The sequence below is a fragment of the Anomalospiza imberbis genome, chromosome 9 (assembly GCF_031753505.1).
Source record: "Anomalospiza imberbis isolate Cuckoo-Finch-1a 21T00152 chromosome 9, ASM3175350v1, whole genome shotgun sequence".
Classification (NCBI taxonomy): domain Eukaryota; kingdom Metazoa; phylum Chordata; class Aves; order Passeriformes; family Viduidae; genus Anomalospiza; species Anomalospiza imberbis.
This window is the reverse complement of record NC_089689.1, coordinates 22,693,863-22,721,662: the sequence shown is the minus strand read 5'-3', so window position 1 is coordinate 22,721,662 and position 27,800 is coordinate 22,693,863. Positions and strand designations below refer to the sequence as shown.

The following is a 27,800-nucleotide window of genomic DNA, read 5'->3' as shown; positions in this document are numbered from 1 at the left end:
CAGGGGCTTAGGAATAATCTTTGTGGCTCCAACAGACAAATTCTTCCCTCTGGGATTGGGCTGCAGCAGCTGTCCGTCATGGCAGCACAAAAATTACACTCCCACAAGTGAGGAAAACTCTCCTGCCCTTAACTGGGCTCTGATACCCACTGATTTCATCTTCACCCAGTACAAGTCAGAAGCACAAGAACTAGGAAATAAACACAGAGCACTTCCACAGGAACTCTCAATGTTTAATATGGAAAATTACAGAACATCAACACGTTGGGTTTTTTTTTTTTTTTTTGCACAGCTGCACACCTTCCAGGAGCACAGAGGCAGTGACAGGCTGCCAGGAAGCCGTTTCATTCATGCTCAGCAGGGAGGATGGACTGCAGGAAGCAGAACTGTGACCCAGGAACCGCTGGCACCGGCTGTGGAAGCCGATGGACAACCATGCCCCCTTCACTTAAGCTTACTGAAAAGCTTGTGAGCAACCTGGAAAGAAAGAGAGCCCTCAGTAACTCATGGCTTAGGGATGGAAATCAGCAAGGTGTTGCCTACTGGTTTTCTGGGCCAACAATGCACACCTCCACAGCTGCAAAAAGTCATTCAAGAAAGCTATTGAGGTGCCTTACAAAGCTTCAGCTCAGGTTCAAAAGGCTTAACTTTAAAAATGGCAAGTACAAGACAGAAATAGCTAAGTGGCATTTGCAGGGTACAAACACTGGGTTTGAGTTATTTAATTGTTTAGCAACGTACTGAATCCCAGCTAGATCTGTTGCAACAAAGAGGAACCAAACATTACAGAAAAAAGCAGGACCGAACAGGTAGCACAGCTCCCACTGAACCTGGCAGCCCTGCCAGCAGCGTGGCTGACGGCAGCTCTGCTCAGAGCCGCAGCAGGGCCGCTGCACTTACACAGTGGTCCCTGGCGTGCAGGAAGTCGAAGAGCTCCTCTGTGCACTGCTCCTCTGTCTCGGGGCGGGAGGACACCCGCTCGCTACACAGCTCCAGCCGCTCCCTGGCCTTCACGCATTTCTCTATCTGCTCGCACTGCTCCCGCAGCGTGGTCAGGGGGTCCTGCGGACACGGGGCCGCGGTGAGCACCGGGACAGCGCCGCTCGCCGCTTCCCCCCGAGCCCCAGCGCTTCAAGAGGGAGCCCCGCATGCACACCGCAGCCCGGCCTCCCCACGGAGCTCTGGAGCGCGGGCACGGCGCGGCCCCGCCCGAGCCCCCCGAGCCTGCTCGTCGGCGCTGACGGCCCCGGGCAGCCGCAGGTCCCCGCCGCGGCTCCCCGTCTTACCACGAGCTCTTCCTCTTCCTCCTGCGGAAAGAAAAGAGAGCACAGCGTTACCGCCCGCCTGCCCGCCCGGGGGTGCCGTGCGGGCCCCGCGCCGCCCCGCGCCCACCTCGGGCTCCCCGCGCTGCCCCATCGCGCTCCCGCCGCACAGAAGGACTCGCCAGGGTCACCCGCCGGAACCGCCTCTGCCCGCGCCGGAAGCGGAAGCGCTCTCTCCGCAGGGCGGTGCTTCGGCCCGGGGCGCGGCCCTTCCAAACATGGCAGCTGGCAGCGGCCGCGCGTGTGGCCGCGCCAAGACGGCCGTTGCTGCGCTCCCGCCTTTCCTCTCCCTTCTTCCGGTGTGTCTCGGCCTCGGAGCCGGCTCGGCCGGGCTGCTACCGCCGGGTGTCCGCCCCGCTGCTCGGCACGACCTCCCCAACATGGCCGCCCGCTGTAGCCGCCTTCCAAGATGGCGGCGCGGTGCGGACGGCCCGTGCCCGAGGCGGTGATGGCGGCCGAGCGGCCGCGCAGCCTGTTCGCGCTGAGCGCGGCCGCCGTGAGCCGCAGCATGGCCGCCCTGGAACGGGACGTCTGGGGTAAGGCGCGGGCGGCGCAGGGCGGCGGGGCGCGGGGCCCGAGCCTGCCCGCACCCTGCCGCCCTCTCCCTCTGGCTCTCCGCAGCGCTGCCCGGGCACCTCCTGCGGGGGCTCCTGCCGCTCCTCACCATCTTCCATCTCGAGCGGGCCGAGGACGCCGCGCGGAGAGCAGGTGACACCGGCGGGGACGGCGAGGAACCCGTGGGGACACCCCCGGGCGGGAGGGACGGGCCCCTCAAACTGATGGGGTGAGAGACTGGAGGGATGGCCCCAAACCCGGCGGGAGGAGCCCACAGCGCAGGGACCCTCAGCTGGAGAGAGGAGCCCCGACCCAGAGGGGTCCCAGGGACACCGCGCTGCATCCCACACCCGGACGGGCTCGGGCTGTGCCCCCGGCATCCGTCCCATCGAGCTCCGCAGCAGGACACTGCTAGAGGGGTGAAAGCGCCCTGTTGATGATTCTTCCCTCCAGGCCTCTCGACACAGCCCATCTGGCGCAAGCTGTGGGACGATGTGATGAAAACCAGGCCGCCCAACTCGGAGGTGAGGAAACGCTCTGCTGGGAGAAGGGGCTCGACACAGGAGCCCTGTTTCTGCTCTCTTCCATGAGGTTTTTCTGGCTGCCTCCAATCAATTCCTGGCACCTGTTTATAAGTGTTCGTAGAGCTCCGGACCAAGGCATGACCCTGGTAATACAAACATTTTGGGAAATAGGATTTATAAAGGAAGAATAGTGCACAGCCACACCCTTCATCTCCCAACACTGAGTTTGGCAAAAGAGCAAATCTTTGTCTTCAGAGATTCTCACTGAAACAGAGGATAAAAACAGTATCTTCTATCATGTTTACACTTACACTGGCGCAAAAAAAAATTATGGTGATGTCTTAGAAAGCATGAGAAAAATAGAGAAGACAGTGAGTTTGGAGAATGGTTTTATGTAGAAAAACTGAACCAGCTTCATTGCTTCATCATGGTAGAAGAATCATTAACAGACAACTTAATGACAGCCAGTAAATAGATGCTAGAAGAAAATTGCTGGTGATGTGGTTTTTAATAGGCAAAAAAAAAAAATGGCCCAGCTCCAAACCATGGAGTGTTTAAATTAGGCCAGAAGGAGGATGAAGAGAGCAATGGGATTCACTCAGGTTTTCAAGGAACACACTGAGGAAGGATGCTGAGAACTGGAGAGGTGGTCTCAGTGGAGCTAGCAGGAGGGGATTTTTGGACACCAGGTTAGCAGACAGCAATCATTTAACTTAAAAAGAACAAGAAAAATGGATGCTGACTTTTTATTCCTACACCCTGTTGTTCAATTGCAGAGCATAAAATGCTGGAGGAAGAAGTTCCTTGAAACATTCTTCTCCAACGTCCTCCATGGTGTCTTGGACGTTTCCTCTGACTGGCGCCTCCACGACCGCCACTTTTCGCCGCTGCTGCACAGCTCCCCACACGTTTCCCAGCTCACCCTCTGCAACATGCTCCAGGGGGCCGTGGAACTTGCTGCCGAGCACAACCACCAAGTGCTTGAAAACCTGGCTGGCTCCCTGCGGGTCCTGAAGTTCCAGCACCTCCTGTCCTGTGACCAGTCCATCAGGCACTCGCTGGCTTTGCTCCTTCACCGGCTGATCCACCACGGCTCTGTCAGCCAGGTGTCCATGTGCTCCTGGCCTGTTCCCGACACAGTCCTTCTCGTTCTCATTCTGACTATGAGCGCTGGGTTTTGGCGCTCGGGAAATGCCCTCACCTATCACGGCAGCCCGTGTGATTTTTGCAGAGAGGAGAACAAAGCCCAAAGCCAAGAGTCAACACAGGAGGGAGCAGAGAGGGACTGTAATGCTGAGCAGGAGGGGAGCAGTGGTGAGAACCAGAAGAGATCCTCAAAAGAGGCTGATGCTTACATGACCTCTGTCCTCTCTGGCCCCAGAAGTCCTCCCCCGCAAAGCCCAGCCTCTGAAGAGACAAGCAGCGAGGTGCCCTGTGGCCACACCAGCATTCAGGGGGGTTCTTCCCCTCGTTCCAGCTCAGAGCAGCTGTCTTGTCACCTCATTCCTCGAAAGACACACAGATGGCAGAAACCTGCAGTGGGAAGGAAACGTCGCTGCCTCAGACGGAACAAGGGACACTATACTGACCCAGAAGATCTCTATGATTTTGTTTTTACTGTTGCTAGAGAGGATAATTCAAGGTTACTGGACAAAACCAGGACCACAGAGGGAGAGACCACTGAGAACTGGACTAGTTCCTCCCCAGAATCTCCATGCACTGGTCATGCTGGCTGTAAGAAAAGAGGAGGACCTGCTGGAATCCTTTCTCTGAAAGCTGCTCACCGCTTCCGAAGTGTCTCCACACTGGAATTGTTCTCCATTCCTTTGACTGGGGAGACATGTCGGACTCTGAGTAACCTGCTGAGCTCCTGGGTGTCTTTAGAAAACCTGGTTCTGTCCTACAATGGTCAGTGAATAGGACACTTTCTTCTAACCCTGCTCTAATGGTCTGGCTTGGGTTTACCATGTGTTAATTTTCATGGGAAGGGGCACTGTAGGAGTGTTGGTGCCCCATCTTGAGAAAGGTGTTTGGTGAGATGTTTAATGAGTGTGAGGACTTACGGGAGTGAATGGGATCCCTTTGTCCCAGAACAGCCCCTGGCTTTGTGCTTAAACAGCCTTCAGAGAGGGCAGAGGGAAGAGCCAGATCTGCATCTGCCATGCAGAGAGCGTAGCTTCAGGATGCGTGGATAAAGCTGTCTGTGAGTTTAGCCTTTGACTCGGGCTGCCGTTGCTGCAGCTCCAGCTCTGCATGTCTGCCTACACACACAGCTGACACTTTTCTGTACAAATGCTGTTCCAGGCCTGAATGCCAACATCTCCTGCATCCTCTCCGGGCTCCGGGCCCTGTCCCGCCACCCAGAGTGCCGCTTCCGCGTGCTCCGCGTGAGCGACATGTTCTCCCACATGCCTTGCATGGAGCTCGTCCACTGCATCCTGAGCGCCCTTCCCCAGCTCCACACGCTCTCGGTCAGCTTTGACCTCAAAAACCAGCTGGAGGGCAGCAGGCCAGAGGCGAGTCCAAGCTGCAGCAAGGCAGAAATTCCAGGTAGGAATCATCATTCTGAGTGATGGCCAGGACTTAGCAGGCAGGTAGAGCTGTAAAGGCTTGGTCCAGGCTTCACTCAACACTATTATGGTGGTTTGTTGTTAGGCAATTACAGCTTTACCTTTCTGATTTAGTTGTTTTTGCAGTTTGTCCTTTCCAATCTAAGGTGTTCTGTGGAGCTGGAATCTCAGAGAAAATTTTTTATTGCTGTATCCCAGCGTGCTGCAACATCAGCTTTGTACAGGGCCAGTCACAACCTGCTACCTGTGACTGTCCCTGGGGATTCTATCCCACCAGATCTGTAAATTGACTGTGAGCTTCCACTTTGTCTGTCCCATTGACTGTGAGGCTGTAACCCTTAGACACACCCTTAAGCAGAGGGAAAGCATCCTTTGATCATCACAGTACCACAGGAGATGGCAAAAGACTGCTGAAACCTTTGGATTACAGCCTGGGAGCATCAGCAGTGGGTGCTCAGCTCATAGGTCTCCCATCACCCTTATTAGCCCTTGAATTGCCAGAAAAGCAGTGAGCAAAGCCTGAGCGAGTTTGGAGTGGGGTCAAGAAAGACCTGTGCCCTGGGAAGACACTGACTGGCTCGTGCCTTAAAGGGTGACTTTTTCTCAAGCATTGATGAGCACAGTAGGAATTGGTGGCCCTGTGGTCTGGCAGGAAGCCTGGAGTGAGCTGTAAGTGATTGACATACCCCAGGTCTGAGTTGCCAGAGCTCCTCAGGACAGGGCATGGTGCATAGGCAGTTTCTACCAACCTAAAGGATGGTGGTGTTGGGCATAGAGGCTTCCTGCTTGCTGTAGCTACACTGAAGACAGGCACTTCAGAGCAAACTCTTTCATTGTTTCTCTTCCCTTAGAAAGCTGCCTGGAGGTGCTGGAGATCCGATTCCCCAGGGAACCTTTGCACACTGCGTTCCTACTGCCGGTGCTCAAGGCATCCAAGTCCCTCCAGCAGCTGTCCCTTGACAGTGCCACACTGCCCTGCCCCCAGGAACTTGGACTCCTTTTGGAGGTGCTCAAAGGTACTCTGCAAACCCATAGGCAGCATCACTGGGGCGCACACACTGTAGCTTCCATGCTGTGGTCTTCCATCCTCTAGCATGAAGCCAGCTTAGGTGGGTCCATCTCTTCAGCATGGACATCCTTGGAGTCTCCCGAGAAAAGGAAATGGGTGACAACCACCCCACATGCTGTGTTGTGTAGATGATCCTGCACACCACAACAGTTCCTTTTTAATTATCCACAATCCAGCACAAATTACCCACAGTCTAAGGCAGTTCCTGTGTGTTAGCTGGTAGCTGGGTCAGGGTGTTTTTACCCCAAGGATGTGCAGTGCTTTACCTGAGAACTTGTTTTGCTTTTAGAGTGTACTTCAAATTTGAAGAAACTGAGCTTTCATGATGTAAACCTGGCCGAGCACCAGAAAGAAGTTCTGCTTTTGCTTCAGGATCCTGGCCTGCAAGGTACAGCCAGCTCCTGGGTACTATTGTTTGGAAAGGTGCTGTGGGTGGCTGCTTTTGGCTCGCTGGCATTTAAGAGGGGATCTTTGAATGTGTAACGTTAAGCCATATGTCACAGATATTTGAAGCAGATCTGCAGATGTTGTCAGAGTGGGAACATGCCTGTCTTTGTGCCAGTGGAGCAGAGGAGCTGCTGGCAAATCCTGCAGGGAAGTGTCTACAGTCTCAGCTATAAAACAAAGATTTTTAACCTGCAGAGCACATCAGCCTTTAACTGGGTGAGCTGGCAGAGCCTCTTACCTGGGTGTGATCTCTGCTCTCTTCCTGACACAGCAGAAGTGCTGTTATATGCAATCCACTGCTGGGGGAGCTTTGTTCTTGCATGTGGATTAGGGGCTGGAGCTGTCTGCAGAATGTAATTATGGAATAATGAAGCACACGGAGTACTCATATGTACTGTAAATCCATTTCTTCATAGAAATCACGTTTTCCTTCTGCCGGCTGTTTGAAAGCTCTACTGCTGAGTTTTTGTCAGAAATAATCAACACAGTGAAAAGAAATTCATCACTCAAGAGCCTCAAACTGCCCGGGAACCGCCTTGGTGTGTATGCTGTGTGTGGCTGTGGGACCTTAGAGCAGCTCTCTGGAGAGAACCCTGGGGCTGGAGTCAGCACCACTGAGAGCTGCTGACCGCAGTGCTGAACTTACCCTGTGCAAGAACAGTGGGATTTGGTTCACAAAATTAGGAGCACTGGATCCATTTTTAAAGGCAGAACTTCAGTTGCATTCAGCAGTGTACCAAGGTACTGTGCAAGAATTATGGCTGCTTTTCTCTGCAGCAAATGCAAGTTCCAGCACATCTCCATGTTTGACTGAACACTGATCTGCTTCAGACTTTAACAGGAACAGATCCAGAATCAGATGCATTGCCTCTGATTCAGAGGCACAGATTTGCCCAAGTTTGGGCAGTTTGTGTCTCAACAGCTGTTGGCAGCCACTGGAGGAATGAGAACAAGTAAAGGAGGATTTGTTTCAAGGAAGTGGAACTGAATTTACAGAAGTGATAGGCTTTTTGAATCACAGACCAAGTAGAAATGTTTGAGAAATTAATTGCAGATAAATCCCAAACATTGTTTTCTGTTATTTTAACAAAGTAAAAGAGGAAAGCTTGGGATAACCTGAATATTTGTGATTTCTAAAACAAAGCTGCATATGGACTTCTCAAACAAAACCGTGATTTTTCAAGGAAAACAAACTACCCTATCTGCAAATGTTTTCACTGCCTCCAACACAGTGCTCAGGGGGATGAACTCACTTGATGTCACTGAGGGGGACACATTGAGGGTCCAGAGGCAGGCTCTTTGTGTTGCATTCACATTCTTACAGACTCCTTTTCTGGACTATTATCCCACTGCTATGGCAATTTAAATTTTAAGACTGTTTCCAATTTGCATCTAATAGTGCATTTCTCCCTTTCAGGGAATCACAGGCTGGTTGCCCTTGCAGACATTTTCTCTGAAGATTCCTCCTCTTCCCTCTGCCAACTGGATGTCAGGTATTCTGCTGCTCTAAACACTGAATTCCTTGTTTTGGGAGGGAGAGAGCTGAACTGGGCTCTTACAGCAGGAGAACCTGAGCATGGCTTTGTTCCTTGAGGGAATGTTTGCCCAAGAAAAGCTCAGAGAATGCTACAAGGGGCACATACACCCTCAGGGACCTCCAGGATCTTGGAGACATTTCATCTTTAGAAGGAGTCAAACTCCATCTTAAAAGCAGCTTTGGTTTGCTGCTCCCTTGGGAGCTTCCTGCAGGCCCTCCCTGAGCTATAGGTTGGGACTAACATCCCTACATACTTTTATTCTTGGGTATCAGTGTGAACAGCTCTGTTCCCACTGCCCCTTCATAGCAAAGGAATGCTGTCACTGTTCCTGGCACATTCTGAGAATGCCTCTGCATTCCTTTCCTCAGCATTGGTGTTCAGTGGGAACTGCTGCTCTCTTCTTGACCCTGAATGGCCTTACACATAGGCAGCAACCTTCATGAAGCACATGGGGGTGGCATTTCTGCAGTACTAACAACTGCTTTGCTTGATTCTGCCCCCCCTTCTTTACATCTTCATGCCTCAGGTTGTTCAGAGTACATAGGGCTTGACAATTTATTCAGCCATGGCCACACTCCTCCTGCAGGCTTGATGCTTGATTGTTACTGGGCCTCTGACAAGACTTAAATCTAGCATGCAACTTGATATTTATTTACACATCTCTGCATGGGAATTGACCTTTTAATCTTGTAGAAATAACAGGATCTGACACATGCCCTTCAGATTTTCTCAGCAGGAAGAGATAAATGATCGCTTACTGCTGAGTCTTGCACTGGAACCTGTAGAAGGGGCCAGGTCCCTTGGTCCAGACAGCTACAACACTTTAAGCTACAACATTTTAAGGCCAAAGCTAGGTCTACTTAAGTCAGTAGTAAGAGGTATGGATAATCAGTTTAACTTGGCAGTTGCTACCACTTCGGTTTAAAAAGGTTTCCAGCCTTTCATACTCATTTTGGTTTTCATGAGAAACACTTAGATTTTGTACTGTTGAAAAAAGGTGCACCTGGCCTTGAAACATCCTCAGGTACCTGCACTGGCAGTTACTAGAAGGAACAGTAATTTAAATTGCTTCAATTATAGCCTAGACTCTTTTTTTTTTTTTTTTCTTTTTCTTCTTTCCCTGGAAAGCTCCAATTGCATCAAACCTGATGGGCTCCTGGAGTTCACAAAGAAGCTGGAAGGCCACATCCAGCAGAGAGGGGGACAGCTTCCATTCACACACCTCCGCCTCTTCCAGAATTGGCTGGACCAGGATGCAGAGACAGCGCAAGAGGCGCTGCGGCGTCTCAAAGCCGTGTGCAGTGTAGTCAACGACGCATGGGACTCCTCCCAGGCCTTCGCTGACTACATCAGTGTCATGTGAGGGACACAGGAGCGGGAGGAAACCCATCACCTTCTGATTGCACAGCACAGGTGGGGGGTTCTTCCCCAGTTCAAGCAGTACAGAGTTGTTCTTTTCACTCTGCTGTTCATTTGAAGAAAGAGTGTGACAGTGCCGTGACACACCAGACCACAGGGGCCAACTGCTGTATTTCCAGGTGATCTAACGCTGCCATCTTTTCGAGTATTATAAATGGGACATGCATCAAATGAGCTTGTGAGCAAACAGTTGTTTACATCACTGGGTGTTGTGACAAATTTCATGTTGTTTCAGCTAGTGTCTCACCAATAACCATGTCCAGTGTGGGAGAGACTCAATGGCCACTGGGTTGTGGGTCTTGGCAACCAGGTCTAGGTGATCTTGTTTCTGAGGAGAGGTATTAAACAGTATCACCTGACATCCTTTCCAACTTCATCATTCTGTGCTCTGTGAAGTAAGAACTCCTTCCTCCACTAAAGGGAGTAGAAAACAAGCTAACAAAGCCCCCCCTTTTTGCATTTGGAAAGTTGTACTTTACACCAAAAAATTCTTTACATACCAAGTAGCTTGCTGTTTATTTGCAATCACACTTCCCTTTTCCAGTGTCTGCAGTCTTTTTATACAGGTTTTGAATAGTTTGTTATTTTGTAACATTTTTATAATAAAATTATAATTAAGACCCATAATGTACCAAAGTGAATTTTATTACTGTCATGTAATGTGATCTCATTAAAACACTGCTAGATCAGGGAATCCTGCCCATAACAAAGCAAGTGGTTTTAGAAATGGAGTTACTGGAATAGAGCCTGATTTCCAACTGCTTGCATGATCTTTCAGGCCAGATGTTCAACATATGAGCTAAAATTTTTTTTCCCCTGTACAAAATCCTCGTTCCCAAGTAATCAGCAAGGTTCACATTTCACAGCAAAAATGGATCCTGCAAGTTTTGATCAGCAACTGTAAGCCAGAGCTGTCACAAGAAAAAAACCTGACTGCACATCAAGTGCTATAAAACTCCTGGCTCAACTTAAACCTCAAGACAAAATCTGGCCGAGTAGAAGGCACAAACACCAAAGGCAGGAGAACCAGTGCTGAATCTGATCAAGCATGCAAGGTCCCGTTATTCCCAGTTCCCAAGGGGCTGTTTTTCAGGCACACAATACAAAGAAAAAGCCACGGACTCCTTGCTGCAGCAGACTGAGCACTTCCAAGGGCCTTGCAGCCACTCCAGAGCCACGCTGTTCTGCTATCCCACAGCCACACAACAGTCCAGCATGCACAGCTGCCCACGGCCCCTTTCCTTGAAAGGGATCCAAGTGGGGCAGGCTGCCACAGAGCCTGCCCTAGCCCCCACAGGGGACAGTAACCTGTTAGGGAATCCCTCGCTGCTCCTCGTGGGAGTGATGATGGAAAGTGAAGGTGACAGCAGCGTCCCACGCTGCCTTCAGCACAGAGTCCTGCAGCCCCCGCCTGTCCGCGCAGTGGTGCCACTGGGACAGGTCCGAGGTGCAGTCGGAGCCGTCGGGAGGGGGCCGCACCTGGTGCCCGTTCACACAGCGGCGACACTTGATCCTGCCACAAGATCAGTGCAAGATCAGTGCAAGGCTCCTCTGCTGGTTCTGCCCATGGGCTGTTCAAAGCTGCAGCCCAGTAACATTTGGATTAACCGCCCTGGATTTTCAGTTTCTGAATTACTACTGCATTTCATTTAAACCTTCTGGTGTGTGTGACAGGTAAGGAATGACTCAGACATTTTGAAAACCTGGGGGCTCTGTTTCAAATGGCAGTCCCTCTTCATGTTTAACCATTTGGGAATGGCCCAGCGAGACCCAGAGGAAATTCAGGAGGAGTTTCTCTTGAAAGGTGTGGGATCTTGCTTAAGGCAGATCTCAAGTGACTGCTGCTAACACATTAGTATTGCATCAGGATTCCCAAGTTCAAAGAGCACACCACGCTCCAAAACACTCCATCCTGGCTCCCACCACAGCCACCAGGCTGTGCTCGGGTTGTTTTGGAGATGCCCCACTGAGCTGTCACTTAAGGAGACAAAGAACAGCAGCAGCCAGGCCAGCAAGGGCTGTTGCCATGCAGAATGGATACCTACACTGAGCTAAGCCTTGATACAGCTTAAAATTAATCTTCTTCACTTCTTGCCTGAATTAAGAGTCTTAATTTTCACAGTGACGCATTTTTCCTGCATTCCCTGTTCTCTTTCTGGTGGCTATAATACCACAGGTCTCTGGGCTGGGAGAGAAGGGCAGACAATGGAGAAGAGTGTTCTTTTAGCTGCCAGAACAGCACTTGGGCTGGCTTCATGAATTCTTAGCCAACGGAGAAGCCCTAATATGGAAGCAGTTCAGCATTTGTTCACCAGGAAGAGAGCAGTAAGGAATGACCAAGTTAGGCTCCACCTTAAACAGCTCTGATCAGTTTCTCTCTTTTCATTAGCTGCAGTGTTTCAGTCTCCAAAACAGGCAGCTACAAGATAGTCTGCTCACTTGTCCAGCCAGCAAAGCTTTTCTAGATAACAAAAAGGGAGGACAGCAAGGAAGTGCTCATGTCTAGGTGGTTAACAGCTTCAGAAGCAGAAACACTTGAGGCTCAATCTCTGGACTTCATCCTGCTACCTGGGAGACCCCTGAATTACACAACTAAACTTTTGCTATCCCAGCCACGAGTCATTCAGAATACTCACTTGTCATGGGTGTCACTGGTGGTGGTCTCATTCAACGTGAAGAGCTCCTTCAGCTCCCCAAGGGAGAAATGCCTTTCTACATCCTGCTCTTCATCCACCACACAGCTGCTCAGGGCTTTCTTGTGGGTCTGGCGCTGGAATATCTTCTCCTCTATGGTCCCCGTCTACAGGCAAGTCAGAGATGAAGCGCAGATGGAACACTGGTGTTAAAGGAGCTCTACATGGGAAAAGTGTCACAGATAAATGGCACTAAACTGCTGGGACCACTCAGTGCCTCACCAGTACAGGTGACAGGCAAGTTTTAGTAGCTGCACTCCAACTACATGTCTTTTGTTGCAGATCTAACCCAACTCTGCTTCTCTTTCCCTGTGGAGTGGATCCAGTGGAGATACAGATAAGGAAGAGATGGAAATGCCATTCATGGCTAAAGTCACACACTGCACCAGGATGTGCTGACAGGAAGGAAGGGAAAGGAGCTGAGCAGCTACAGCTGCTCCCTGACAAAAAATCCCAACTACAATCTCCCCAAGAAGCAGAAACAAGGTCTAGCCCTGGGTGACACGAGTATCAGCACTATTTTCTGCTTCACCCACACACAGATCAATCACATCCTGCCTGGAGGGAAATGTCTGCTTCCAGAACAGATGTGCAGAAAGCCCAGCATGCTGTATTTCTAAGGCAAAAATCTAAGAGCAAAATGTCTATTTTGCAAACAAATTTAACACCAAGGAGGGGGGTGATTAGTCATGATTTGCAGACTGATTTCCTATTTCTAAAAGCAAAGGAGCTCCCTGCTTCCAAGTGCAGCAAGGTCAGAGAAGAACTCCATTAAGAAAAGATGGGCAAAGAATGTCTGATTTCTCAAAGTAAAAATAATAATTGACCAAGGAACCTAAGCTTACACAAAAAAAAAAAACCCAACCAAAACCAAAAAAAAAAAAAAAAAAAAAAAAAAAAACACACACATACAGAAAAACCACCCAACCACCCAACAACTTCCCCCCAACACCCAACCAAAACAAAAAGCCCCACAGTCTGAACTAATGAGAGGTGAACAGAGCAGAGGAGACACTTCTAAGCAGTAATCACAGCTGGCACTGCTGGACAAAGTGTTAGAGTAGCCTGAAAAGAGCAATCTCCTTCATGGTTTTCCTCTACAGAGCAGCTATCCCATCTGCTCACTGGCAGCTCCATCCCAAATGCTGCTGGTAATTCCAGGAACGTACTTGCTGTTTCTAAAGCACACGTACATCCTAAAACAGGCTGCAGCCTGACTGAAAAACAGCAACTCCTGCATCAGACACCCCATAAAATTAAAGAAGTCAAATGCCTAAATGACTTCAAAGGAGCATCTTATCTGCAAAGCCACAGTTGTTTCTATTTCTCAGAAGCCAGCCACTGCTAGAAACCAAGGGCTGCAGTAATGACCCTCCAGCTAGAACCTTCATGGTTTTCCATGGCAACACATCTAAGGGTAGGAAGCAATTAAGTTCCAATCAATTCTGGTCACCAACACAGAAGAGTTCTTTCCCTTCTGGCCCCAATCACAGCAGCTGCAGTCTGGGCTGGCACCCAGAGCTTCATGCTGAGGAGGGGAGAGTTTTCCTCACCGAAAGCAGTCGGTAGATGTAGCACATCTTCTTCTGGCCATCCCGCCACACGCGAGCCATGGCCTGCTCGTCATTGGCCGGGTTCCAGTCAGGGTCGAACATCACCAGCCTGTTGGCCCCAATCAGGTTCAAACCACAGCCACCTGCTTTGCTGCTTAACATGAAGATGAACTCAGGGCTCTGGAAAAAGGCAGGCTTGGATTAGACTGCAGAAGCAGCCATGTTTTTACTGCCAGCACTCAGAGCTGGCAGGAGAGCTGCTCACGTCTGGCAGGCTCTACTCACCGAGGGGCTGTTGAACCGCTCCACAATCTTCGCTCTCTTTTTAATGGACATGGTGCCATCCAGCCGGACATACAGATACCTAGAACATACAGCATTTACTACAACCAGACTGCTCCCATCTTTAGAGCATCCTACTTAAAACTGAGAAAAATCTGTCACCATCAGCCTTGTAACAACAGAATGGGCTTTAGAAATGTTAGCAGAGGGCCACAGATTTTCTGCTGAGTGACCTCAGCAGACAAAGCACAAGCTACATTGGTTCCAATTCAGGAACACCTGAGCTAAAAGACAGATCACAAGTTCCTGCTGAGAGAAAGTGTAGGAACAGCCAGTTCTTTTACAGCACAGGCAACAAGTACAGTCTAGCAGGATTAAAGCAGTGAAACCCAAAGACAAACCTTCTGCTCCGGCAGAGCTTTTCAAATAGATCCAGTGTCTGAGTGTAGTTAGACACTAAAACCACCTTGTCATTACTGGTGCTTTTGGTAACAGCAAGGATGTAATCCAAAACCAGCATCTTTCCTGGACAAAAATGAAAGAAAGAAAAAGCTAGAGCAGAATTCCCAAATTGCAGACCCTGGAGGGGCACTTGGTAAGACGCTAAATACAGTCTCGTGGTTGCTTGTGTTAGGCAGCACATCTGTACTGCTGAGTTCCACCATACCTGAGAGCTGGGGCTCCACGGATTTGGTGCTGTAGCCAGAAGGGAACAAACCCAGGGCTCCCATAAATCCCTCTTCCTCTTCTACACACTTATCATAGATAAGAGCAGGATCTGAAGAATAAACAGAGCCCAGAGACTGTTTAGAGTGCACAAGGGAGACCCAAAAAAGCTCCACCAACAGTGCAAAACCCAAACCCACGTGAACAACTCACGATTACAGAGCTTCTTCAAGGATGTGATGGAAGAGAGAGATGAAACACTGATTTTGCCCTCCTTCAGCTCCTCCACTGGCTTGGCTTGCTTCAGGAAGTTCTTGTACAGCTCAGTCTGCAGAGGTGTCAGTCTGAAACACAACAGGAGCTCTGCAGTCCCAGCCTGAAGTCAAACAAATGCAAACAAACCCTGCTCCATCTACACACAGTGTTCCTTTCAGCTCAGTTTTTCTGAGCTGTCTGCTACAGCACAGACAGCCTAGAACTGCCCCCAAGGCTGCTGGTAGAGTATTGCTATCTTCCAGAGCTGAAGTGAAGCTTGCAGAGACTGCATAGCCCAGGGCTCTGCTCTACACAGCTGCCCAGAGCTCACCAGCTGGTTGGCAGAACCACCAGTTGTGGGTTGTGGCTTCAGGAGGAAAAGCAACATACTGCCAATGGCTACAACATCATTCCTAGAGGGAAGCAGTCACCACAAGAATTGAAGGGCTTATTGCAATTTTTCAGTCCTTCCTGCTGCTTCCACTACTTCCCAAACACAGCAGATGGTTTTTGGTACCTGCAGCAGACCACCTGTTCAATCTTCACTGGCAGGTATTTGGACAGGATGTCTGAAGTTCTCCGAATTAAACACCTGCAGAGAGAGAACTTAAGATGAGATGCTTGGATGACTCTTGGATCACTTTTACTGATAAAAATCTGTTTTATCACTATGATTCCTCATGTGGTCAACAGACAGTCCCTTTGATATTTTCTCTCCAAAGGTCTGTGACAGTCCAACACATAGCAGAGGCCAGACACCCACAATCCACATTGTGTACAGAGCCCCATATATAACCCATTGTCTTTGCAAGGCTTCCAGTGTGGTTCATGAGATGTAGAGGGATCAGACATGATGCCACCTACACAGAGAGAGCTCAGTCACAAGAGAAACTCTGCTCTCCCTCAAATTACCAGCAGTATTTGCAATTTGAACTACAACAGACCAGCAGCATGGACAGCAAACAAGCACAGTGATCAACCACCACAAACTGTGGGCATAATCCAAAGTACAGGCAGGAAACTCCCCATTTAGTAACTCAGTAGCCATCCTCACCCAAGATGGGCTCATGGCCTGGCCCAAGATTCCAGCAAAGGACATATCCTTTGGCCTCTGGAAATGCCCCATGGAGCAGTTTTGCCACACTTCAGAAAAGGTGGAATAGACTAGAAAAAGTGCTGAGCTAAGCAACCAGAGTTAAGAGGTGCAGGAACCCAGTTCTGCCAGGAAACATCAAAAATATGTTACAAAACCTATAGAAAAAAGACAGCAGGGATATATGACAACCCCAAAGTCAGTCAAAGGCTGGTAAATAAAAGAATAATCTGGTCTCTGAACCTATAAGCAGCAGGATGAAAAGTAATAGGCTTAAACTGCAGTAAGAAAGATTTATGTTACACATTAAGAGCCTTTTCTAACTGCAAAGACAGTGCTGCCCTGGAAAAGGTGTCCTAGGAAAATTGCAAAGTCTTCAGTGCTGGGTGGGGGTTAAGAGATGGTTTAGGTCTTCAGTTCTAACACCTTCTACCTTAGGACAGCAAGACTGATTAGATGCCTCCTCCAGGGCCCTTCCAGCCTTACCTCTATAATTCCATTTGTTTTTGCATCACTGTCCCATTTGCAATTCCAAATTCAACAGATTCATCTGTTACTATTTTTTTGCTTTGTCTTCCCTATTTGTGTATCATGACTGTTGCACAACAAAGAAAGGACAAAGACTTCAACAGAGCCAGGCACAGGCATTCCCGAACACACTTTTACATCCATTTTTCATCAACTATAAAAAGAAATAAATGCACCTCAAGAAGGAATAAGCTTTTCTCCTCCCAACCTTTCCTTTTTCTCAGGTTTCTGCAAGCTGATCCAAGTCAAGGTCAGGACTGTCTCTGTGGACTCTACTTAGTGTGAAATTTAATTTACCATTACTGTGAACTGCAGGATTGTATTTGTGATAGCTGCAAAAGATCAGATTGAAAAACCAAAACAAACCAAGCAACATAAAACAACAAACAAAACCCAAGAGGAACAAACAATCGGAAAAAACCCTGAAGACCCCAGCAATGCTGAGAATTCAAGAGTCTTTCTAGAAAGTTCTTAAAGAGAGCCAAGCAATTGCCAGCAGATAGGGATAAACTGGTTGTATTCATGTAGAGACAACAGGTTTAAACAAGTACCACAAATCGACCAAAGATAAAGAAGCCCTTCACATCACAGAGGTGCTTCTTGGGGATCAGAAGTCCCATCTCTGACACTTACAGTCTGTCCTATCAGCCCTACAGAGCCAACAAAACTGTTTAAGTGTGAGCTGGGCTATTCTGTGACTTGGGCAATCAACAGCAGAATTGAGGGACATTCCTTATACTCCTTCTGCTCCACAACATCTGGGCCAGATGGATCTCAAGTCTGATCCAGCCCACATTGTAGATAACATAAGAAGATGCTGCCTGATTATTCAAATCCCAGAAGAAAACCGAAACATAGGAGTCAAATAATAATTCCGTATCTGAGAGTACTGCTTGGGGATGATTGCAGCTGACTGTGCCATGTCAGTTCCATTTATCAGACTAAAGCTCCACCCTATATGGATTTCTTTGGCAATAAATACTTGCACAATCACTTGCTGAATAGACGTAACAGGCAAGAGAATTCATTACAGCTACAACTGTAATTTGGAAATATAGCAGGGCTTATGCAAAAGCTCTGCAAAGAGAAGAGGGATGAAGTTCACCTGTTCACAATACTGATCAGCTCTTTAAGCCTCTCTTCTCCCTTGTGTCGCTCAGCTTCACTTGCATCTGCATCTCTTCCTTTCAAGATGGGCATTTCAAAATGTCTTTTAAATTCCTGTGCAGTTCCTGTATAAAACAGAAGTGAAAAGGTGATAACTACTACCAAAGAACCTTTGATCAGCATCCCACAGCCACCACACTCCAAATGCCAGGCCCAGCAGATAAAACAAACCCTCATCCCATCCATAAGACTGGAGTTTTTTTCTAGCCAATAAAGACTCACACAAGGCAGACAAATCAATTTAACAGATAATCATTTTGTACTCCAACAACAGTGCAAAGCCAAAGGTCACAGAATTTTACTTAAACAGTCACACACATACTGCTTTTGCTCACATTCCAGTTATACTTTTATTCCCAGATTTTGTCCTTGCAAACAACAGCACAGGCATTATCTGTGCCTACTCCAAAATTATCTGTAATCAGTTGCTTACTACTGGCCACAGGCTGAAAGTGGCAAAAATGCCTAGTGAGTGCATGCAGCTTTGCCGCAGTAGTTACACCATTAACCTCATCTCAAAAGAACGAACTGCAAGTACAGGGAGAGTAATCTTGCTCAAAGTACAGGTCAAGGAGGGCAGGTGAAAATCCCATCAGCTCCCTGTAATTACTACCCAAAATTGAAGCACACAGAAAAAGCAGATGTAGAACATCTACAACCCCATTCCATCCTTTCCTTGAGAACTCCTGGGGGCAAAACAGCTGAACAGAAAAAGACACAGCCCAAATTCTGCCTGCAAGACTAAGAATCTGATTAATTGTGTTTAACTAGAGTTGGGCATGAGCTAGAATTAATGAGAAGCCTCTTGGACTGGATGCCCAACAACCTGAGAGAATCATGGGTGATGAAAATAGAAATAATTTACAGTAGCATTCAAGTTCCACATATTCATTTTACCTTAATTGATTCACCTTCCAAAATACCTGTTAGACTGGTTTACTTTGCATTAAAATCTTGTTTAAACAGAGCCCAGGTGATACATAGCCTCTAGGACAGGGCACCCTGACCTAGGCTTTCTGGATACAAACTGAAAGAGACTAAGTCTCATTCTCACAGAATGGTTTGAGGTGGAAAAGACCTTAAGAGATCATCTAGTTACAAGCTCCTGACATGATTTTTCAACAGCATCTCAGTTGCTGCTTTTGCTGGCATTGAAGGAAGCCTGGCCAGCACCTTCCCCTCCCTCCCATCTCCCATACATTCATCTCTTACCCAGGATGCCCGAATTGACAAAGTGCACCAGGCTGAAATACTCCAGCAGGTCATTCTGAATAGGGGTGCCCGAGATAAGGACTCGTCGAGGTGTATTTAAGCTGTTAAGAGCCTGGTAAGTTTGGTTTTCAGAGTTCTTCAGTCTGTGGCCCTGTAAAAAAAACAGAGAAAAGGAGTAAGATTGATAAATCCAGTGGCCCTTTTAGGAAGCAGCTTGGAGAGCCTTATCAGCACTGATAAAAGGCATCTCGCCACTTTTCCCATTCCTGGTAGTGGACTAAGTGTTGCAATAGACTTGTTTCAAGGACAAAGATCTAGTGAAAAACCTGTAGCCATAATGTGAGGAAACAAAACATTACAAGCTTCCCAGACCAAGAATATCTTAGCTCCACCCAGGCAAGTCTACCATGAAAATAACAACCATCACACAATATAACTGTAAGAACTGTTTCCTGTTCTAAGATGAGAATGTTTTCAGCTATCAACACAAGCACTGAACTCTGGACCAGTAAAATTGTTTCACTCAAGGTCAAGACCACAAACCACTCAGACCACCTATACAGAGGATTGCCAGACCTTTGCACACTAATAAAAAGAGGTTCTTCACCTCTTACAGTGGTAATCTGAATACAGGCACCATTTCTCATGCCTGGGAAAAGCAACTTTATTAGCATCTGAGTGCTGAGTAGGACAAAGCACAAGTGACAAGATGCTTTTCATGAGTGCCAGACTGCAGAGGGGAGTATTTTTTGGAAATGTATAGAAGCCACAAGGCCAAGGACGTGGGTTCCCAGATTCCCTAGGTGCTAGCCTCATTCCAGGGGCACTGAGAGGTGTGGGTAGTCATGGACTTGTAGATAAAAGGTTTATGGGAGCTACACTCATGAGGACACTCACTCTTTTTAAGCCTCTCTCGGCACTGCTCTGGCAAATACAAAGCCAAACCACTGGGTGGCACCCCTCTTTAATAAATTCCTTCTACCCTGCAACAGAGGACACCTCAACCCCAGCCAGGCTACATAGTGTGCTACATAGATCTGCTGTTTGTTTCAAGGATCAGCCTGATCGTTTCAAGGAGGCAGAGGCCACTTGTTTTATTTTGTCCTTCAAAGCATCTTTGGCTCTCACTACCTATAACCACAAATAGGGAATGACAAATGAAAAAACAACTCAATTTTGGCCATGTGAAAGCACAGCTTGACATACACCAATGCATGAAAACCAGTAAGCCAGGGCACTACCAAGAGACAGGCATGGACCTCCCTTCTGGTATATATTTCACATGGAGAGGGCCCTAGTAGGGACCCATCAGGGACCTACAAGTGGATGCAGTTATCACCAGCTGGATTTTCTTCATATCTTGGCTCATGAAGACACCTCTCCCATTCAGGTTCACACAGTATGCTTGTTCTTAGAGCCTCTGAAACACTAGAATGGGTGCTGTCCATAGCTATATCCCATTGTCCACTCTCCTTTTAAGAAAGCAGATCCAGTTTCACCCAGATGTTGAGAAAACCCCAGGAATGGATTCCCCTTAAAGGTGCCCCCATACCTCATCACATATGACCAGCCCAACGCTGCCCTTCTGCAGCACCTCGGCGTGCAGTCGGAAGGTCTCATAGGAGATAATCAGGATGGGTGAAGGCACTCGCAGGCCATGCTGGCTCATAAAGCCAACTGCAGATGGGAAGGGGAAAAAAGGAAATGAAAGGAAAAAAAAGTATGAGGAAAACTAACAGAAAACAGGTTAAATGATCAAAACATTTGCCTGAAAAAATTATGAAAACTCTTCCACCCATATATACCCATTCTCCTTTCCCCACAACTATTCCCATTTCCATGTCCCTTCTGCCTCGTTTCCTGGAACATTGGGACTACCCTAACACCTGACTAGATTTGGATTATGGCAGAAGATCAACTGTTACCAACCACTCAAGGGTCAGATCTGAACATATTAGTGGAGACAGCCATCACTCTGCAGAGATATGGTGACTGCTCAGAGATGTTCACATGAGCTGCTGCAGCCTTCTTCCAAAGCAAGATTTTGATCCCAACCAGCCAAACACCCAGACTGCAAACATTTCTGTACCTAGTTTACGGTCGATCTCTTCTTTGGAGCCTCCATCAATGGCCAGTGGCTGGATCCTTCCCCCCAGCCATTTCTCTACTTCATTGTACCAGTTTCTCACCAGGCTGGAGGGAGACACCACCACGGCTTTCTCAATTTCAGGCTTGCACTCCGGGCTTTGCCGGAGAAGCGTCCACATGAGTGTGATGCACTGGAGAGTTTTGCCCAGCCCCATTTCATCTGCCATGATACAGCCATGGCTCCCAGGGATCCGCCGGCTCGTCACACAGTCCCAGAGGAATTTCACCCCCTGCCAAAAAATTGTTCTCTCAGAACAGGATGGGAACATCAGCAGAGTGACAACTTCATTACTACAATGCACAGGACTGATAGCACAACAAACAGCAGATCTATGTAGCACACACATCCCTGGGGACATGCAGTGCTCTAATGAGACAGAGGGAAACCACCCGAGGCACAGCTAAAATGCTACCACATCTGGAGTGAAACAGCACTACTGGTGCCAACATGTACCTCACAACATGCACAAAATCTTGCTACATTTTTCTTGTACAATTCTAACCAGATTCTGAACATGAATTCCCAGAAATTTCTACCTTTGGCTGCATTAGACAGGGCTTGGCCATGAATTAACATGCATCAATAATTTCAAAGAGGTTTATCAACTTAATACCACCAAATCAGGTAATTTTAAAGAATCAGAGTGAGCAGAGTTGTTTCTGCTGCCTGAATAATTCCCAGAACACCATCATCAGCCCTCATCATTTCTGCCTAGAAGCAGTGACTCACCTGGGGGCTCAAGGTCCAAAGCAGATTTAGCTTTAGAGAAGACACAGGGCTGAGGTTTTAACCCATGTCACATGGTGGGAGAAGAGCTCAGCCCTGCATTAGGCCCTGACACATCACTGAGAGAGATAAAGGGGGGATGGGGGGAAAAGAGACAAACTTCAAAATGTTCCTGTACCATGTGATGATAAGAGAGTCAAAGAAAACCAGGGCATTGTTGTGTGAATGCACAAGCTAAACACACCTGCAAAGATTCATCCTCTCTACTCCACTACTTAGGACTTGAAGATGGAACACCTTGACCTGCACTTTCAAGTAACCTTCTTTCTTAGACTTTTAATAAGAGGCTAATGGAATTTATTTAAGCCAGTTGAACAATTATAAACTACATTAATGACTATAAGACTGCATTTTGCTGCAGAACCAGCAATTAGGCAAAAGTCACAACAAAGTTGGAGTAGAGCTGCACAGCTACGTAGGAGCATCAGCTGAATACAGCAGCATAGGAATCTTAGCAGGCTTCTCAGAGGATGCTTAAAACAAATGTTTTACTTGGTATTTGCAACAGACTAGAGTCTGTTAGACTGTTAGTCTGTGAGGTCTATGCAGACTTGTAACAACTCCAGCAGTGGAAATGTGGCTTTCTGAAATGGAACAAATCCTCCAGCCACACCCTCAGGTCCCAATGGAAAACTTACTTCTCTCTGATGGGGTCGTAAAACACGGCTGAGGACAGGATCCACCACAACATGGACAGGTGCCTTGTCCCTGCAGGAGGCAGTCAAGGAAGAAGAGAGTGTGACTGAAGAATTTAGCACACGTTTAGGTTTTGTTAAATCTCACTGCTATACTGAGGACTCTCCTGTGGCACAGGGGAAGCAACTTCAAACAAGAAAGTGAAAAATTGATTAATTCAGCTTTGAGAATGAAATTAGAGACCTGCCCACAGTCTGGAACATCAGTGAAACCATGGATGTGGTCTGTGGTTAAAACAAGGGCTGAATGTGATTCAGAGACACAGTTAAAAAGTCAGTATTGTTTTTCTTGTTTCTATAACAATACCATAACTAAATTTCTAGAGAGAGAAACCCCTTCCTCTGTCCCTGAAGATCCAGTTGACAGCCTATTTAAGTTATAACAATAGCACAAAAGAAACTACTTCAGAATAAAAACCAGTAGGCAGCCTAACATTTGACAGTCATCTCACTTTGCTTGTCCTTAGATGCTGATGTTTCCTGACAAATGACCAAGCCATGAGATTTTCTAAGCAATTTCTCCATGCATGTATGCTCATTCCCTGCAACAGGTTTAAATTTTTGATGCATGAGAGATGGAACAGTCAGTGAAAGAACACAAACAATCCTGCATGGGTACATTCCTTCTTTGACTGTAACCATACCTGAACCAACCCAGGCAGAATACTTGGAATCGAAATCCCCTTGATGTTCAGACCCCAGCTCAAACACATTTGGGAGAAAAGCACATAAACCTACACCCAGAAAGAGGCCAGAGCTGCAGCATTTATGTCAGGTGATGACTCACTTGTCTATTTTCAGCTGGTCATGGGCACTCAGCACCGGGGGCTCGTACAGAACCAGAGCTCCTTCCTCAAATGGGTCATGGAGAGGACCCCTCAGTCCTGCCCGTTTGACTCCCAGCGAGCGCAAGCCCAGGGGCCCTGAAATTGAACAAAGGCACAGCTCAAACAACAACATCTTCTTGGAAGCAAGCAGAGCCTGGCAGCAGAGTCTGATTACACTTAGGAACAGTGAATTAATTGGGTGCTGGAGTGGAGGTGCACACACAGCTGGTGCAGACAGCAAACCTAAGTGGGGCCGTTGTTTGGCAGCGCTCTGGCAGCACACAGTGGGAACCTCTGCAGCAGGAAAAAACAGAATGAAGGAACAACGGCAATGAAGGAGCAATGACACCGCTTACCCAAGGTGGCTGTTCCTAGTTTTTTGAAAGCCAAGGAGGGTTCCAGAATGTATATCTCAACAGCCCAAAAAATACACTCCTACATATAGAATATGCTGGGTGAAATTCTCTTTTGGGGTCACCTAACCCAGACTTAGCTAGAGTTGTATCTTTGATGCAAGGTCAGGAACTGATCTCTAACAGTGATGAAGTTCTACAGCACCACAGCCAGCATCATATTGTCACTACCTGCTCTGGGGTATTATTTTCTCTCTGCTGAGCAATAGTAGATGTTTGGCCTTGGAGCCAGCTTCTGTGAAAAGCAGAAACCAAGCATGAGTCCCTTTTCCTAGTACTGTATTTTGATGTCACAGTTTTGAAATGGAGATGAACACAAGAACATACATAAAAATCCCTTTTCCCATCAAAACTCAGGCAACTGTGCTCCCAGGATTGATTTTGCTTGAAAAAGATTCAGTCTATTTGTCCACTGTTTACTAAAGCTCCTTGCAAAACAGGAGTGTATCACAAGCTGAGGCAGCAATGCACACACGAGAAAGAAAGAGCACAAGAAACAGCCCCTTGTCCCAATTAAGAGAGCAAGGTAACAGCCACAGAAAGCAGCTTTCCCAGTTACAGTTCTGTTTGAGCTTCCTGACAAATCTGCTTCTCCAGAAGTGAGCTTTGCCAAACTCTGTCGGGGCTTGTCACTCCATATTCAGTGGCTGCTTACAGTCATTTTCATAACTAAAGTTTGAGTGAAATTGGTTGATCTGCATTTGAGTTTTTCAGCTGGAGGGTGAAGGGGAAGCAGGGGACATGAACAGGCCCATTTGTTTCTGAGATCTTATGTTTCACTGATTCAAACCAGCTGAGGCTTTGAACTTCAAAACGATCTCGTTTTGAAGATCACCTTGAGGCTCAACACTCCAAGCCAAGTAGAAATAAAACTGGCACATACAATCTTTTTCACCACAGCCTTCTGTCTGTTAGCATCATTATTTAAATGATAAACCTTCGTGGCTTGGAACTCATTTTGCTTTTGTATTTGTGATACAGTGTAAAATCTCCTGGCACTACATCAAATACATAGCAGTAAGACTATAAAATCCAATTCTGAAATGTAGGATTATCCAAACTAAACACTAGTAAGAAATATGAAGACTTTGCTAATATGCCAGTATTTTTCTTTCAAAATTAAGTAAGGATTTCTGGAACATATGCATCAGTGCAAAAAATAACAATAATCCCCACAGATATATTTGACAGGCCTAAGCATCATCTGTTTTACCCAAGTCAGCCAATCTAGACAATCCTTAAACCTCCTCATCTTACCTTTATAATTTGGAATGGGGACTTTGAAGGGTTTGGACAAAATACTGCGGATAAAAGCCTCCTAGGAATTCAGAAAGAAAACACATTTCAAAAGTCTGAACTCAGAGATTGCTCAAGAAAGCAAGTCCAGGACATTTTTTGAGAACTCAGTTTTGCCAAGTACTCAGAGTCCCTCTATTTAATCTACTCAAGCTTCAACTCCAACTACTTTCAAGACTATCCAAAAGGAAGAAAGTAACAATTCAGCACAATTTCCTCCACCACTTCTGCTTTTCAAAACTATTTTCCTTTGGGTTTTCTAATACATGAAATTGATTTTTCATAGCTCCCATCTTCCTAAATCCACTGGCTTTATTCACTTCTTTAAAACTTACTGCTGCCCCCTGCCTTGGTAATTTAGTCAGGCAACTAATTTCCTGTGAATGAGCTGGGCTACCACTGCAGGAACATCCATGCTGGATCAGCAAGCACCCAGCTAGTCCAGCATCTGGTCTCCAGCAGTGGAAGCCCAGGGAGAACTGGGCAGGCAGTCAGCATTTGACCTACCTGGGTGGAAAGCAACTCACACCTCTGGGTACTGTCCTTCACCTGGGCCTCACAGAACTCCCTCATTCAGGATTTCCACTCCAGCAAGTTCCCCCACCACAGCTCCTTCAACATTAAAGGGCTGGAGCTGGCCAAATGCCTCTCCCAAAAGACTTTGTGTCCGCCTGACGCCTCAGTTTAAAAGGGGCCATGGAGGCACTGGGAATTCCTTGCTGAGTGAGCTGTGTGTGTAGCAGCAGCAACTCCACTCACGTGCTGACTGCTGTCCAGGCAGTGGGGTCTGTTGGTCAGCTGAGCCAAGGGTTTGCGGAAAGGTGAGCGGTAGCATTCTCCACTCTCTGTTTCAGCAGCTGCCTTCTGCCTCTTCCGGCCCTGGCAAACAGAACCAAACAACTCAGGGGCAGCTGGGGAGAGCAGAGATGCTCTGCAGCCACACTCAGTAAACAGCAAAGCACACAGACCATCACCCAGGCAGCCGAGCAGCTCTGAGCACACACAGCCATCACTCACCCCCCGATGCCACAGGACTCACACAGCAGGGGCACTGAACCTGAAAGTTTGATTTACATGAAGCTTAAAACATTCTCCTAGTTAAGAAAATAACTACCACTTTCTAACCCGTAAAAGGCTTGTGCATGCTAAGATTTGTCCTGTCCCGCCGCTCAAATACAAAAGCAGAATTAAGAAAAGAAAGGGTCAGTAGCATGGAACAAACTACATCAAAGTCCCCAGAGGCTCCACGGCACCTGGTGTTATGCAAGTCGAAGGCCTTACACTGAACCCTACATTTCAAACACTTAGAAGGGTATGAAAATAGTAAAGTTATTGATCTGTTTCCTGATTTAACACAGTCCTCTCCAGCGTGAGGCACGGTTTCAAACACCTGCTGGCACAGAAAAAATGGATCTGACACAGAAAACATCACGTCAGACTCTTTAACCTGTATGACATAGAACCTAATTACCGTAAATTAGGATTAGGGCTGGGATTTGTGTCATTATGAATGCCTAAACGAGGTCTTTACCGCCTCTCACAGATAATCGGTGAAACTGATCCTCCCCGTCCTGTTACAAAAATATGTAACATTCTGTCATAAACAGCCTACTCCTAGTTACCCTTCCTTTCACACAGCACTCGAAGCTCTGACAGGGATACGTTTTTCCATAACCACGAAGCACCATCTGTACACAATGAAGTTCTTCCACCAAGCGCATGCCGAGAAACAAAGTTTTACGGCAGCACAAACCGGGGCGCGATGCCCAGAGGATGGGGAGGCTCAGGCACCGGGGGCTGACTTGGACGCATCCAAGTCTGCCCACGGCTGCGGGGTCACACGGGGCCGAGAACACACGGGGCCACGTCCCGGGACCCCTCGCTCACCGTCGGGGGCTGCCAGTCCTCCTCCTCCTCTTCCTCATCTCCATCGCCCGCCTTCCTCTTGGCCAGCTGGCTGGGGGCCAGGCTCCTCCTCTGGAATAGAGGCACAACACACACAGTGAGGGGCAGGGAGGTTCCTGGCACAGGCACTGGCATAGATCCCCGGTCCGGTTCCCCCCCCCCCCCCCCCGCACACCCACCATCGCCTCACGGGAGCGCGCGGACGCGGTAACGGCCCGCGCGCGCCGCTGGCGGGAAAACCGCCGGGCCGGCTCCGCCCCGCGCCCGCAGGCGTGGCCAAGCGAGCGCCGAGCAGCAGAGCCGCATCGACCCGCTCCGGGCTCCGCGGAGGGGGCGTATGGCAAAGAAATGCAATCCACTGCTTTTATATATATATATATATATAGTAATAAGAGGACTTGGGATTCATCATGAATTTCCGTGTCAAGTCGGGGTGTTCAGAGGGGGACTGGGAGAGAAAAAGGAAAAAATATAAAAGTGATTTTTTTTTTTTTCCCCGTCCTGCCGGGTCTGGTCCCTTCAGGCAGGAGTGGTGCTGGCCTATAGAGGCTGCGCCACAGGAGAGCCGGGGCGTGAGACTGGAGCAGGGAGGTCGGTACAAGGGAACAAGCGATGGAGCCATTTCTTGTGGCTCTCCAGCAGCTCGGGCGCTGGCAGTGAGGAGAAGGGAGCCACCTCCACACAAAGGTGTGAAGATGAGAGCGGGGCCATGGCCGCAGCGAGTCCTGGCAGCTGGAATTACAGCCCTGGCTGTTGTCATGGGCAGGCAGGAAAGAGCACCCAGGAAAGAGCAGTGCAGAGGGGGGAAGCTGTCCCTTAGCAATTTTGCCTCAATT

General features: G+C 48.1%; 3 protein-coding genes across 5 annotated transcripts; 1 reads left to right on the top strand and 2 right to left on the bottom strand.

Annotated features, from left to right (window-relative positions):
* Nucleotides 1-212: 212 nt before the first annotated feature.
* UQCRH (ubiquinol-cytochrome c reductase hinge protein) lies at nt 213-1,528 on the bottom strand. Its single transcript, XM_068198650.1, has 4 exons — nt 1,393-1,528; nt 1,287-1,307; nt 901-1,062; nt 213-477 (listed from the first exon to the last, which is right to left on the bottom strand). Exons 1-4 carry the CDS (start codon nt 1,414-1,416, stop codon nt 445-447), a joined length of 240 nt encoding a protein of 79 aa, XP_068054751.1. The 5' UTR covers nt 1,417-1,528; the 3' UTR covers nt 213-444.
* A 134-nt stretch (nt 1,529-1,662) lies between these two features.
* On the top strand, nt 1,663-10,361 carry LRRC41 (leucine rich repeat containing 41). 2 transcript variants are annotated; one of them, XM_068198645.1, is made up of 10 exons: nt 1,663-1,858; nt 1,944-2,030; nt 2,331-2,401; nt 3,178-4,309; nt 4,706-4,951; nt 5,823-5,987; nt 6,330-6,428; nt 6,904-7,026; nt 7,905-7,980; nt 9,154-10,361. In XM_068198645.1, exons 1-10 carry the CDS (start codon nt 1,732-1,734, stop codon nt 9,386-9,388), a joined length of 2,361 nt encoding a protein of 786 aa, XP_068054746.1. In that variant the 5' UTR covers nt 1,663-1,731; the 3' UTR covers nt 9,389-10,361. The 2 variants fall into 2 exon arrangements, with proteins under 2 accessions (XP_068054746.1, XP_068054747.1); XM_068198646.1 differs by lacking the exon at nt 6,904-7,026.
* Nucleotides 10,069-27,235, bottom strand: RAD54L (RAD54 like). 2 transcript variants are annotated; one of them, XM_068198648.1, is made up of 18 exons: nt 27,144-27,235; nt 26,947-27,036; nt 25,819-25,938; nt 25,021-25,081; nt 23,311-23,446; nt 22,467-22,536; nt 20,983-21,271; nt 20,446-20,570; nt 18,894-19,044; nt 17,620-17,746; nt 15,411-15,485; nt 14,852-14,982; nt 14,640-14,750; nt 14,374-14,497; nt 13,976-14,054; nt 13,691-13,870; nt 12,081-12,244; nt 10,069-10,957 (listed from the first exon to the last, which is right to left on the bottom strand). In XM_068198648.1, the coding sequence occupies exons 1-18, from the start codon at nt 27,144-27,146 to the stop codon at nt 10,756-10,758; spliced, it is 2,238 nt and encodes a 745-aa protein (XP_068054749.1). In that variant the 5' UTR covers nt 27,147-27,235; the 3' UTR covers nt 10,069-10,755. The 2 variants fall into 2 exon arrangements, with proteins under 2 accessions (XP_068054749.1, XP_068054748.1); XM_068198647.1 differs by lacking the exons at nt 26,947-27,036; nt 27,144-27,235 and adding an exon at nt 26,682-26,703.
* Between the last annotated feature and the right edge of the window lie 565 nt (nt 27,236-27,800).

Coding starts and splice junctions, on each gene's coding strand:
- UQCRH (XM_068198650.1), bottom strand. CDS start 1,416: ATGGGGCAGCGCGGGGAGCCCGAG. Junction 1,308..1,392: donor GGCAGCGCGGGGAGCCCGAG/GTGGGCGCGGGG, acceptor TTCTTTCCGCAG/GAGGAAGAGGAAGAGCTCGT. Junction 1,063..1,286: donor AGGAAGAGGAAGAGCTCGTG/GTAAGACGGGGA, acceptor CCGTGTCCGCAG/GACCCCCTGACCACGCTGCG.
- LRRC41 (XM_068198645.1), top strand. CDS start 1,732: ATGGCGGCGCGGTGCGGACGGCCCGTGCCCGAGGCGGTGATGGCGGCC. Junction 4,310..4,705: donor CCTGGTTCTGTCCTACAATG/GTCAGTGAATAG, acceptor ATGCTGTTCCAG/GCCTGAATGCCAACATCTCC. Junction 5,988..6,329: donor CCTTTTGGAGGTGCTCAAAG/GTACTCTGCAAA, acceptor TTTTGCTTTTAG/AGTGTACTTCAAATTTGAAG.
- RAD54L (XM_068198648.1), bottom strand. Junction 20,571..20,982: donor AGAGATCGACCGTAAACTAG/GTACAGAAATGT, acceptor TCCCATCTGCAG/TTGGCTTTATGAGCCAGCAT. Junction 19,045..20,445: donor GGCTGGTCATATGTGATGAG/GTATGGGGGCAC, acceptor TTTTTTTTACAG/GGCCACAGACTGAAGAACTC.